A 13,151-nucleotide genomic window follows, 5' to 3' on the forward strand; every position below is an offset into this window, starting at 1 on the left:
TACTACACTGAGTTGGTCTCCTTAACGGAGTGATGACAAATTTATCCATTCACCTCACTCACTAGCAGTTCACACTAGACCGTTGTACTAGTTTTCCATTATGTTGCTATTTTCCCTTATATTTTTATGTAGACCTCTTATCTTGAGTCAGTGAAGAAGAAGGATAAGAACAGGGTCTACCTCCATCTATGTGAGTGTGTGTTTGCTTGCAAGTGCTCAAGCTCTCTCCTTCTCTCTCCCTCTTAACCTTGGAGAATAACGCAATGCAGTAGCAGTAGAAAGGGGCCAAAGACTAGGATGAGTTTGAGAGAACAGGAGATGACTTTGAAGAGTCTCTTTCATTTTTGTGGGCTAGTCATTCTGGAACCTAGAGCTACCCTTTTTTACTAACTAAGCATTTTCTCTTAGCATCAATTAGCTCTTTCGAAGCTCTATCTGGTGCCAGTTGTATACTTTCCAATATCTGAATATATATAAGTTCCATTCTCTTGTCTTCATGTTTCCATTTCAATCTTTGTCTGCTATCTGAAGTCTGAACATGTAATTTGATCCGATTAACTCCAAGTCTCTAACTTGGAATAGCCGTCAGAAGAGACCAACTCATTCCTTTGTATATCTTTGAAGCTTAAGGTCTTTCCAGAATTTTCTTGACTTGCTGCCCAACAGTCGACAATATTCATTGAGGCATACTTATTGTAGTCTTGATTGTTGTTGTTTGTGCAGGTATAGGGCAACACGTTTTTGGTAGCTTGAGCTTTGACTTGATTGGTGACGACTATAGTAGTGCTTGTTTGCTCTGGCACTCCTTCAGGAGCATTTCTATGTTGTGCGGCATGGTTGATGAGAGAGGCATATTGTGGAGGAGGGGGTAACGTGTTGAAGGCGCCATAGTGGGGGTGTTGCGTCAAGAGTAGAGTAGGAGTGGGTGCAACTGAACTTTGGTGGTTCACATATGGGAATGCAACATGGGCGCCCCAAGAGTTATTACGCCATGCACCATAGCAATGCTCATGAATGCCTTGTGTAATTGAGATGAAGAGAGGGTTAGTGGAAGCAAGTTGAAAGAACTGGGGCTAGTTGACTAGGTAACGTTGATAGCATGAGAGAACTGGGGATTGGTTGGCTTGAGAGTGCGAGAGAAGTCCATGCCTAGGGGCTCATGCCATCGCTACATAGAGCTCCCACTTGGCCGTGAAAACCACCTTTTGATGACGTTTACTTTTGGGGCCTGGTCACACAAGGCATCGATGAACTGCCTTGGTATTACCACGTCGCTCGGACATATTTTGAACCAGGCCTAAGTTATCAGAACTGATCATTTATGTCTTCCCGAAAATGAACCTCGATGCAGTGTTATCACTGAGAAGATGCAGCATCATCCGATCGCTGGCCTGGCGAAGCAGCAGTGTCCTGCTCTGGATGATAAGAGGAGTAGGTCTGGCAGAATAGCAGCAAGGGACTCCATGGTGACGGTGCAGCAGCCATGGCCCTTCGGCATGAGCCCGGCCAGGCCTCCTGGCTGCGTCCTTGCTAACGCCTCTGAGCAACCCCTTTATGCATTCCCTGTAACCACTGCAGCTTCGCGGAGTAATCTTCTTCAACCCTGCCAGCGGGGTCTCTCTCTCTCTCTCTCTCTCTCTCTCTCTCTCTCTCTCTCTCTCTCTCTCTCTCTCTCTCTCTCTCTGTCCGTGTGTATGTCTGTGTCTCTTTTGCGATCTTTATATGTTCTCTTTCTCTACGCAGAAAGGGATCCCATGATGCTGTTTGAACAACCAACAGAACAGCTTTACGGCTCTTCTGCTCTTCCAGGCCCAGACCTTGAGCAGGTGCCACCAGTGAGTACTATCCTACTTTGTTTTCTCCTTCACAACCTTCAAAATACACAGAATTTTCTGACTTACCCTATATAGAACAGATAGTCGCATCAGAGCTTGGGAGAATTTTTCTTGAAAAGTCTCTAAGAGCAGATGGAGCGGATCACGATCGGCCCGAACATGAGTTGAGAAGTTTTAATGAAAATGTGGCTTCTGACAGCCACATCAATCGACAACTCACAGAAGCAGGAATTGCGAGCAGAAATACTATTTGGTATAGAGACAATGCAGACCTTGGCAATGTGCCTTCGACTTACAATAGAAATAGAAATCAGGTTGCAGAAAACATGGATAAGGGAAACTCATTATGCAATTTGGTGAGTAGCAATATGCGAGAAACAAATTATTCAGAGGCATTGAATTGGAGGGAGCTTGACATGGACGATGTCCTGTTTGCTTTGGACGAGACAGAAGTAAACCTTTCCATTTTTGACATACTTCTTCTCGTGCAAAAGTGCAGAGAGAGCAAGAATCCTTTGTTTTCATTTCGTCTGCACCGACACATCTGTGAGAATGGACTAGAGAGTGATGTTGTTGTTGGCAATCATCTTGTGCCTATGTTTGCGGAATGTGGAGATTTGCCTACTGCTTCTCGTATATTCAACAAGCTGGTATATCGAAATGAACACTCATGGTCCTTTCTCATGTTAGGCTATTCTATGAATGGACAGTTGCAGCATGCTCTTGATCTTTATCACGATATGAATGAAGGTAGTATACAGCCCACTAGTTTCACATTCTTAGGCTTATTAAAAGCATGTGGAATTTTGGAAAGTTTACAAGTGGGCCGTAATCTTCATGAGCAAATAAAGCAGAAAGGTCTTGGTGGAGATCTTCTTGTTGGGAATAGCTTGATAGACATGTACATAAAATGTGGTTCTCTTGGTGAGGCTGAGGAAGTCTTTGAGGGGTTGCCAGTGCGGGATGTAGTTTCTTGGACTGCACTTCTTGCAGGCTACGTGGAATGTGATTTGGGTAAGGAATCATTGGCATTGTATCATAGAATGCAGTCAGAGGGCATTTCTGCAAATCGTGTCACACTGTCTTTGGCTGCAAAAGCTTGCCGTATCATGCAAGCCTTGGACGAAGGAAGAATGATACATAGTGAGGTTGTGGAAAAAGGATACGAAAGTGATATTACCGTCTCCAACAGCATCCTGAGTTTGTACTGCAAATGTGGCTGCCTCAACGAAGCATGTGAAGTATTTGACAAGTTGCAAGCTTGGGATGTGGTGTCATGGAATACACTTATTGTGGCATACATTGACCATGGTGACTTTCAAGAACCAGTTGATTGTTTTGTACAGATGCAGGTAGAGAAGGTTGTTCCGGATACAATCACATTATCCTGTGCCTTGAAAGCTTGTGCCAGTATGGGAGCTGTGGAGCAAGGTCAAGAGGTACACATCACAAGTGTGAAGCTGGGATTGGCTGAAGATCTATTAGTGGCTAATAGTTTAACTGGCTTTTATGGCAGGTGTGGATTATTGTTGGAGGCAAGAAATAGTTTTGACAAGTTAGAGTTACGTGATGTTGTGTCCTGGACTGCATTAATCGCAGGGTATGCTGAACACAGCCATGGAGAGGAAGCACTTAACTGTTTCATGTGGATGCAAAAACGTGGGCTTGTTCCGAATGCTATCACATATTCTTGTGCCTTGAAAGCATGTGGAGGCATGGGTATCAATGTCAAAGGAATGGAACTTCATATGGAAGCTGTAAGAAAGGGACTTGATTTGGAATCAACAGTGGCTAACACTCTCGTCAGCATGTATGCCGCATGTGGCCTTTTGGTAGAGGCATCTGATGTTTTTGAGAGGATTCCTGCTAAATGTGTTGTGTCATGGACTGCACTTATTGGAGGGCATACTGATTGTGGGTCTGATGTCATGGCTTTAAAGTATTTCAAGAAGATGCAAGCAGGGGGTATATTCCCTAATGCTTTCACATATGCTTGCACGCTGAAAGCTTGTGGAAGCATTGGAACTGTAGACAAAGGCAGAGAGTTACATGTGCACATTGTGTGGGATGGGTTTGAAAGGGATTCTTCTGTGGCTAGTGCATTAATCAATATGTATGCCAAGTGTGGGTCTCTGATAGAGGCATGTGACGTGTTTAATAATGTATCTGTGTATGATGTCTCGGCATGGAGTGCGATGATGAAAGCCTATGCTATGAATCACGAGGGAAGCAAGGCTGTCCAGTGTTTCAAACATATGCAACAGCAGGGCTGCAAGCCAGATGTTGTGACCTTTACCTGTCTTTTCACTGCATGCAGCCATGCTGGCTTGGCAAAAGAAGGTTTCGAATACTTTAAGTTAATGAGGGAATATTATGGTCTTGCACCTACAAGAGAGCACTACAGCTGCATGGTGGACCTTCTAGCACGGTCAGGTGACTTATTCGCAGCAGAGCAGTTTCTGGAGACCTTTGCTCCAGCTTCAGAAGATACTTGGGCGGCTCTGCTTAGTGCTTGTAAAACCCATGGAGAGGCAGATTTAGGGTTTCGATGCTTTCAACAGCTGGTGCAGAAAGATCCAGAGGATGCTGCTTGGTATGTTCTCATGACCGACATCTATACAGGAGCAGGAAGCATCGAAGGTGCATTGAAGATTGAGGGGCTTAGAAAGCATGTTGAAGCCTTTAAGAAACCTGCAAGTGCGTGGATAGAGATAGACAATGAGGTGCACGAGTTTGTGGTTGGAAATGAGCAGAATGACAGTGTGCTTGCCACAGTCAGAAACCTAAACTTGCGTCTAAAAGATGAGGGGCATGTGCCAAACGTGAGTAAAGATGTGAGGCCCACTTCTGATCACCAAAAAGAAGTAGCCTTGTGTGAGCATGCAGAGAAACTGGCTATAGCTTTTGGGCTTCTCAACACGCCACTGGGAACCACATTGAGAATCTCGAAGAATTTAAGGATGTGCACAGATTGCCATAGTGCAAGTAAGGTCGTCTCCAAGATTGAACGGCGAGAGATAATATTGCGAGATGACAGCTGTATGCATCATTTCAAGGATGGTGTGTGTATTTGTGGTGATATGTTTTAATGCGATCGGCAGGGACGGATGAAAATCAGGGTTTTCTTTTAGATATCATGCAATCTTGAACACGGGCGCAAAAGTTGGAATGATGTGCGTTTTCACCTCAGATGACATTTCTCTTGTACTGGTTGTAGCATAACAACAAAAATGATGGCAGGCAACTGTTTTGATGTGTCCTCAAATGACGCACTTAATATGAAGGTTGCCTGCTTCTTGCTGTTTGATCAATTTCTAGTGTACATATGTACTACAAATCACCAACAACCATGTTGTATATTCTGCTCGACTGCCAAGCAGCTAGATGTAATTGTGTAGTTGAAGTATGGCTGTAGCTATATGAGAAGTCTTGAAGCGAAAAAATAAGAATAAGGATAGATAGCTTATGATACAAGGAGGTTATGTGGATGTTCAGAATTATGTGATTCACCACCCCTTATATGCCGAATCTGTCAAGTGCATTGAATAGGGTTTTAATACTCAAGTTCTTGGGTATAAATACTCAAATGAGTGTTAGCAGATAATGCTGTAAGCTAGTAAAAAAGGAAGGCATGGTTGAATCACGTGACAGATAAATGGTGTGAGATTTCAGAGAAATTTTCAAGCCTTGAAGCACCCTTTTTGGAGTTACCGTTTAGATGGTTTAGAAGATACAGTCCGTTTCCCTCAGTGATTGGAAGGTGTTCTACCGTAACACAGGTTCACTATTATTGATGCACCGAGCAATGAGGTGTCAACAGAGTGAGTGGCACCCATGGCAAAGCTTGGAAGCCGGCCAATCTCTCCCCACCTAATGCAATCTTGAAGCCTTTTGGTGCTACTTGATTACTTATATACAGTATATCAAACATTGAAAATGAGAGAGTGACAACCCTTTCTTACGACTCCTGGTTTGAACCTTTTGTGAAAATTCACAAAAGAGCAAGTGTACCTACAAGAGATGAACAACAACTTGGGTGAGTTTATTCAATAGTTATCTCCGAAAGTTTTTCTTTTCTAGGAAGTCCACTATAGCTTGATAGACCGTGGATTTGGTCTGGCAAGCTCATTGGTCTCAGGAGGTTAGAATTTCTCATGTGATAATAACCCTAATCTCCTAGTGATTGTGTGCAAGTCTTTGAATGCATACACTTAAACATCATGCTTGAGAGTTAGGACTCACTATCCATTGCTTTCATCTTAGTTTTTGAATTAGCGTGGTATATTATCTTCTTCTAACTTGACATTTCTACCAGGTAGATATTCACAAGGTTGGTTGTGCAACAATGGAAGGTGTCGAACCTGCGAAAATACATGCGAAATAGAAAAACCCATCTTGCTTATCTTAAGAGTCCTTGACAACACAGTCTATCGATAAGGCACATGATCGGGGAGAGGGAGAGAGCATGGCATGAGAGCACGGTCATGTGCATTACCGTAATTGGAGTGCTGTGCATGTGTGCAAGAGTGAAGATGAGAGGTAGAGGAGAGAGGAGAAGGGCAACACAAGCATTGGTACAATCTGCAGAATAGAGCATCTCCCTTTTGACTGTTTTTAATTTATAGAGAAGAAGTCATGCTCAAAATAGATATGGTCAAAATGTCACAACTTCTATTTACAATTACAATAAACAAGTTTTGTCATCAAATTTTGACCTAAAATCTAGTGGATTTTGCGAGCTTTGGTGGGAAAGGCCCTGTTTATATATAAGTGTATTGTCTGCTCGTGAACATCTTGCAGCCAATTTTTTATGTAAGTGCCGAGGTTGCTCGTGTAGGAGATGGTAATGTGATATCGCGGTTGTTAGTGCAACGTCTGGCTGCAAATTTGTGAACCCTGTAAGAGCCGTTTGGGATTAAGGTTAATCAAAGACCAATCAATAGAAAGAGGGTGGTGGATACACTTTATATTCTCAAAAAAGTACGGTGTTACCCGGGTGTCATGTCGGAACATCAAAGACAGAACTTAACAACATCACACCAAGTAAGGTACAGAAGACCAAAAGGACATTGTGCGAATACAAGAGAACGACAAAATAACTACTGATATATAGCTTCATACATCAAAACTATCATGCATCATGTTCAAGCAATTCCTGTCTTTATTAGAATCCCAATATGCATGACGATACAAACGGTTACACCCTTACAAATCATGACACACTCCTTGTATCCGGACTAAGGTTACTCCGGCTTAACATTTGGCATGCACGGAGGACTTGATACCATAAATTTTCAGTCCCCATTAGAGGAATCGGTAGGGGGAAGGGGGAGGTGGGTTGGAGTTTACATATGGCCTCAACTGGGCGAAGGGTTGGAAACTTGAATAATAGCATCGTAGAAGAGTAGATGCCTCTGTCCTCCAAGGAGGAGCCGGAGGATTAAACAAAGTGAGGGAATTCAGACATTGGCTCAAAAGAGCACAGTGCGACAGAAGAGGCTCTTGCAAGTGGCGTCACTATGCTTCTGGGTTTCCACTTCCGCAACTGCTTCTCATCCTCCTTGCTCAACAAAAGTTGTGTTTTGAGACTGTCCAGTTTCGTCTCCCCTGCTTGGAGGGCCACCTCCGCATTCTGCAACTGGTTATAATGGTTCGCAAGTCCTTCAATTATAGGGCTTGTAAAAACAGTTGGCTAGGGGAATGAGAGATATTCATCAGCTTTTCTCTTACCCCAATTAGCCATGCTGGATGTCCCATCCGCATGACCCTCTGGTGCAAGCAAATGCTGGAACCATCGAGAAGGACTTGAGTGCTGCTCCCCTTCCTGGTGAGCTTGTATATCCTCCTTCAGAAGTGAGACCACCGCATCCAGGTGATCCTATGAGACGCTTCGTTCGAACTCTGTCTGTTGCTCCTCAGCCCAGAGAGGCCGTCTCTATTGCTTCACATACCTGACGCCGGGCTTGCTCTTCCCTCTGCTTTGCGCATTGTGTTCGCAATTCAGCCCATCGCAAAGAGTCTTTCAGTTGGGCAATCCTGTCGGTTAAGGGCTTGGTTGCGGCAAAACAATCAAAACACAGATACATTCTAACTTGTACGGGATTACTGTACAAAGTGGGTAGAAGATTGGGCGTTTAAAAAGATAATGTGGTTTCAATTGCAGGCTGTCTTTGTCGGAATGTGTTTCCTAGGTTTGGTATGCCCCTGGAATTGGTCAATGATCAGGGAACACATTTTTTGAACAACGTGATTCGGGAGTTACTGCGGATTTTTTAAGATTATGTATAAAAAGAGTAGCCCTTATTATCCGCAAGTGAATGGATTGGCAATTAAGTGATCATGCGGATGTTGACAAAGTTAGTTACTGTGGAACAAGATGATTGGGATTTGAAGCTCCCTGAGGCACTTTGGACATATCACACATCATTTACCTACTCATTTTAAGTTGGTGTTTGGAATAGAAGCAATTTTCACTTTAGAATTTGTGGTGCCTAGCATGCAGATTGTTATGTCTAAAAGACTACTATCAGAGGATTCGATGGTCTATCGGGATGGATCTGTTAATGCAAATGGAAAAGGATAGATACACTAGTTTTATGTTGATGAGGGAGTTACATATCAAAATTAAGAAACAAATGGATAGAGATATACGGGTTAAGATATTCAAAGAGGGTGATCTCGTGTTGATGGTTAATTCTTGGCAAGGGAAATATTAAGAAAAACGAAATTGCATTGGATAGGACCCTACCGTGTTCATGGAAGTGCGAGGGTAAATGCATTCTTTTTGCAGAATCTGGATGGGATGATGGTTCCAAGTTTGGTCAAAAACTTCAAATTGTGGCATTACCTTGGGACGATGCCCATTGATCGTTATGAGGAGATTGGGGCGGCAGGTGAGATCCGAATAGTCGCGCTAATAACTTTGATGTACTGTTATAAACGTGGCATTAAGTCTTGTGTGTAGTACGCGAGGTATGATGAACAGGATCTTGCAAAATGAGTGAGTTAATTGTGACAAGGGATGGCGACTCATTAACTGTCACTTGTGTGAACCAGAGTCCCAATGCATGATGTTTGGATTTGGACATGCAAAAAGGGTTACTATATAAGTGTGGCAATTACCTCGGTCCTACTTTTACTTCATGTTTGCACCTCTATTTCCTATTGGCATGCTTTGCTTCATTTTGATCACCTCTTTTCATCGCCAAGCTCTGTGCATACAATAGAGAGATGGCACCAGTTATGGGCTTTGTGAGCATGAGACTCTTACTTTGCTCAACCATCAGATGAATGAGGCAATAAAGGTGTAACTGGAGCACAAAGGATTACTCGAGAACATGGCCATCGATTGGGCACATGTATAGCCTCATGCTCACACCCTCTTAATTCTATAGGAGTTAGCTCTGCAAAGGATATCCAGGTCATTGCTCATCTCCATGGAGAGCCAGGCGACTGACTTGAGAATTGGTGCAAGACGATATGGTAGCAACAAATGGTAATCTGGCCAGTAATGAGTTTACACTACATGGTCGTTCGCATGTGGAAGGGTGTGAATGTCTTTGCTGGGTGTTGGAAGGTGTATGGTTGATGGCCAAGGTTTACAACATTTTTCGTGCTACTCATGCAATGATTACTGATGCTAGATTTCTAAGCACGATCAATTGGACTGACATGCTGATTTAGCAACTATTCAATGAAGCTAGGAGGATAGTCAGCACTATGGACAGAGGGAAATTTTGTAGCTTCTTTTTTCGGAGCCAGGTTTCGAAGGGCCTACTTTTTGGTTTTTCAATCCTATCACTCCGTATGTGCCCTTTGTTAGTGCCTGATGTGTCAGGGTACTCATCTTTTTGGACTTTAACTAAGGTTTTAGCTTTAAACCTTAGGGGCATGTTTACACAAGTGCCTAATGCTTAGGTAGTTTGAAATACCCAAATTGTCTTATGACGTGTAGCAGTTTTTGGATGTAAGCAATGAGAAGTTTGGAGTCTTCCTATCGTACCGCTGTTTTGGGCCTGTAGTTTGATGATGATGATGATGATGAATACATAGTGAAGCGGTACTTTCTTTGTCTCAATCATGTTGTTTCTTATTCATGTCCTTTGTAGCTTTGTCATTTAATGAGGAGTCTCATGTAGTCGTTTTCCTTTATATTGCATGTTTCTTGTACAGAATACTTGTTAAGGCTGTGAGCCCCTAACACTTTGGTGATCCTACAATTGGTTCGAATTCAACCTAAACCATAGGGCACTCAAGAATGTAGCAAGAAACTGATATATTGGTTGACATAGACCACCTGCAGGAATTCTCAAATTGGGTAACCCCGCAGGAAGAGTTTGAGGAATATGCAACAAAGTTTTTGGAGGATTTCTTCTCGAATATGCCAGAGAAAATCAAAATTACAATTGTTGACAAGGTAGCTACATCATTTTTACCTTTCGGGGCATGCAATTTGCCTTTGTCTTATAGTCTATATGAAAGGAAAGCGTTGGTACATTATTTAAGACTGAAGAGAAGAAACAATGCATGAGTGGGTCATGGAGAACTCATATGGCACAAGGTTTAGACTGAGGTGAGAGTTCTCTGCAAGGGGAATACAAGAAGAAGAGTCGGGTAGTGATGACCAAGAAGAACTTGTAAGGGGGCTTGCTGGAGTAGAAGCTGTTGGGACGGGGACTGAACTGTAAGAACCTAAACATAGTCTGCAGGAGACCCCATCTGCAAACCAAGGAGGCCAAAAAACAACTCCTCCCACACCATACCCACTTTTGGGACAATTGGTTAATGTACTGTTAACTCAGACAATCTTAAAGGCAAGAAGACAATTGCAGTTTGTATCATGAGAAGGGACATGTACTTTACCTTTCAGTCCACTCCCAATAACAGTACTCAAAACACTTTTGAAACGTCCAATGGCTACACCAAATCCAAAAGTGGACGTGGAAAAGTTCAGCGGGAAAAAGTCCCAAGATGCTGAGAGCCACGTTGGTCAGTTTCAAACAAAGTGGTCTGCAACAAGTGGATATGAGGCGTTACATCTGGATGTAGAGCATTTTGCAGCAACACTGTAGGGTAAGGCCATGGAGTGGTTTTTGCAGTATGGCATGGCAACTTTTGCTGATTATAATGATTTAAAGCAGAGATTTTTATTTAGGTTCAGTGAGGATAAAACACCTAAAGACATATCGAAGAAGTTGAGGAACTTGAAGCAGAAAGATTTGTTGGTTGAAGATTATGCACAAAAATTCAGAAATTTGAATATTAGATAGGAGGCATCACAACAACCTTCTATGGAGCAAGTGGGAGACTACTTTTCTAAGGGACTCAAAAAGGAGTTCAAAAGTGCAGTAGCAGAGAGACTCCCATTAGCAAATGCACATGATTTTACTAATTTGGTAGAAATAGCTGAAGAAGATATGGGGGTTAGACAGAACTAAAGGAAAAGAAGAAGAAGAAGAAGAAGAAGAAGAATGAGGATTCAGACTTAGAGTCAGAAGAGTTAGAGTCAAAAGATGAAGATTTAGATCATGATACTTAGGAGGAAACTGATACTGATGATGAAGATTGGTCAGAAAAGAAGAAGAAGCAGGAAAAGAAGAAGCAAAAGAAAGATAAGGGTAAGCAAAAGAATGAAAAGAAATAGGGAACGAAAGTAGTAACTGCGGATGCAGTCAACAAAACTATTCAGAAAAAATTGCCGACAATTGGAATGAGCGAGTTTGGAATGTCAGGAAAACCATATTGTCTGGTTTATCAAAGATTTGGTCATGAATATGAAAATTGTTATTATAATCTAGATTTCAAGGGAAGAATACCTGAGTATATTACTCAAAAAATGAGGGAGGAAGCTGCAAATGTGATAGCTCCTTAAGGTGCTAACATGAGATATCAGGGACCTGCACCTCAAAGAAGGTCTCAAAACCAAAATAATTGGGGATACTAGAACAGAAGTCAAAATAATATGCAGCAGCTGCAATGTGATTACTGTGGAGCAGTAGGACATAGACAAGGTCCTGATTGTGAACTGTGGTGTAGACACAAAAATGATAGAGGCATTTTTATCATTAGGTACAGCAATAACAATAACAACAATATTAACAGGCCTTAGGAACAGAATCAACAAACTCCACCCTAGTAGCAACAAAGACCTCCAGATGAGGCTAATTTAGTGGTGCTGGAGGAATAGATTGAAGAAGAATGGATTGAGGAAGAATGGATTCAGGACAGGATACAGTTCCATCAGGAGGAACAAAAATCGAATTAGAAAGAACAAGATTGTCAGTATACTCAGTGAGTGAATGGGTAAGCATTACAACTGTGACTGTGCAACATGTATCTAAATTGAGGATATTCATGAAAGCAGTGGGTGCATTGATGTCATGGTTGTAACAAGATCAAAATCAAATCCAAGAAAGGCAATCGTGCAAGAAAAAGATGACCAAAGCACTGTGAATTGGAAGGAGCAAAAAGAAGTGAGAACAGAAGCACTCAAGGAAGTACGAGAGTCCCAAGGAGGGAATATACCATCTGAAGAATGGGAGTTTGTTGCAAGATCCTTGGCTAACCATGGAAAAATTACACTAGATAAAAGTAAGAGTGTACTGAAAGAGCAGGGTAGTGGTGATGAATTTTATGAAGCTTTGTTGTCAGCTCCAATAGCATTTACTGAAGAGCAAATGTTGAGGTTGGTACCTGCATTTTCCCAACAGTTGTTGAAAAGATTGAGTAATGAAGTGGAAGGTACAAATCAGGCAGTATGTAGGGAAACTAAAGAAATTTTTTATGGAGAAGTATGTGAAGTCCTACCAATGGATGTGGATTACAAGGTACTAGTAGTGGGGGTATCTATTCCAAGAGTTTTCTTGGATGACGGGTCAAGAGTTAATATTCTCCCAGAGTCGACATGCAAACGTCTGAATCTCTTGAAATGGGATCCATCACCTTTTCAGGTGAAGATGACAGACCAAAGATGAGTTCAACAATTGGGAACTTTGATGAACTTGCAAATTTTAGTTGGGGGACTGCAGTTTGTGGCCAACTTTGTGGTTCTCAGGTTGGAAGAATCTACTTGCTCTGTTCCAATGATGTTGGGGAGGTCCTGGTTAAGAGCAGCAAGAGTAAAGCAGCTATGGGGAGAAGACTCTATAGTGATCAAAAGAGGAAAGAAGAAAGTGAGAATGCAAATGGATGCAAATAAGGTGATACCACTTGGTTTCGGGGCATTGCATGCAGAAGGACTGAATATGGTAGAATAAATTGGAGAGGATGCAAAAGAAGAATTTCTTAGAACTAATTCATTAGTTGTACCTATTTTTG

The 13,151-nt window shown here is 42.2% G+C and overlaps 2 protein-coding genes across 5 annotated transcripts; one reads left to right on the top strand and one right to left on the bottom strand.

Moving 5' to 3' along the window:
• The first annotated feature begins 1,272 nt into the window (after positions 1 to 1,272).
• LOC147439174 (pentatricopeptide repeat-containing protein At2g27610-like) lies at positions 1,273 to 6,069 on the top strand. 4 transcript variants are annotated; one of them, XM_086485062.1, is made up of 3 exons: positions 1,273 to 1,614; positions 1,744 to 1,826; positions 1,916 to 6,069. In XM_086485062.1, exons 1-3 carry the CDS (start codon positions 1,368 to 1,370, stop codon positions 4,922 to 4,924), a joined length of 3,339 nt encoding a protein of 1,112 aa, XP_086341188.1. In that variant the 5' UTR covers positions 1,273 to 1,367; the 3' UTR covers positions 4,925 to 6,069. The 4 variants fall into 4 exon arrangements, with proteins under 4 accessions (XP_086341188.1, XP_086341189.1, XP_086341190.1 ...); XM_086485063.1 differs by having other exon boundaries at positions 1,273 to 1,587; positions 1,744 to 1,835; XM_086485064.1 differs by having other exon boundaries at positions 1,273 to 1,587.
• Positions 6,070 to 6,920: 851 nt separating this feature from the next.
• LOC147439175 (uncharacterized) lies at positions 6,921 to 7,936 on the bottom strand. Its single transcript, XM_086485065.1, has 3 exons — positions 7,787 to 7,936; positions 7,566 to 7,713; positions 6,921 to 7,473 (listed from the first exon to the last, which is right to left on the bottom strand). Exons 1-3 carry the CDS (start codon positions 7,919 to 7,921, stop codon positions 7,388 to 7,390), a joined length of 369 nt encoding a protein of 122 aa, XP_086341191.1. The 5' UTR covers positions 7,922 to 7,936; the 3' UTR covers positions 6,921 to 7,387.
• Positions 7,937 to 13,151: the final 5,215 nt, after the last annotated feature.

The sequence above is a fragment of the Adiantum capillus-veneris genome, chromosome 16 (genome assembly GCF_014529385.1).
Source record: "Adiantum capillus-veneris isolate H3 chromosome 16, ASM1452938v2, whole genome shotgun sequence".
NCBI classification, from domain to species: domain Eukaryota; kingdom Viridiplantae; phylum Streptophyta; class Polypodiopsida; order Polypodiales; family Pteridaceae; genus Adiantum; species Adiantum capillus-veneris.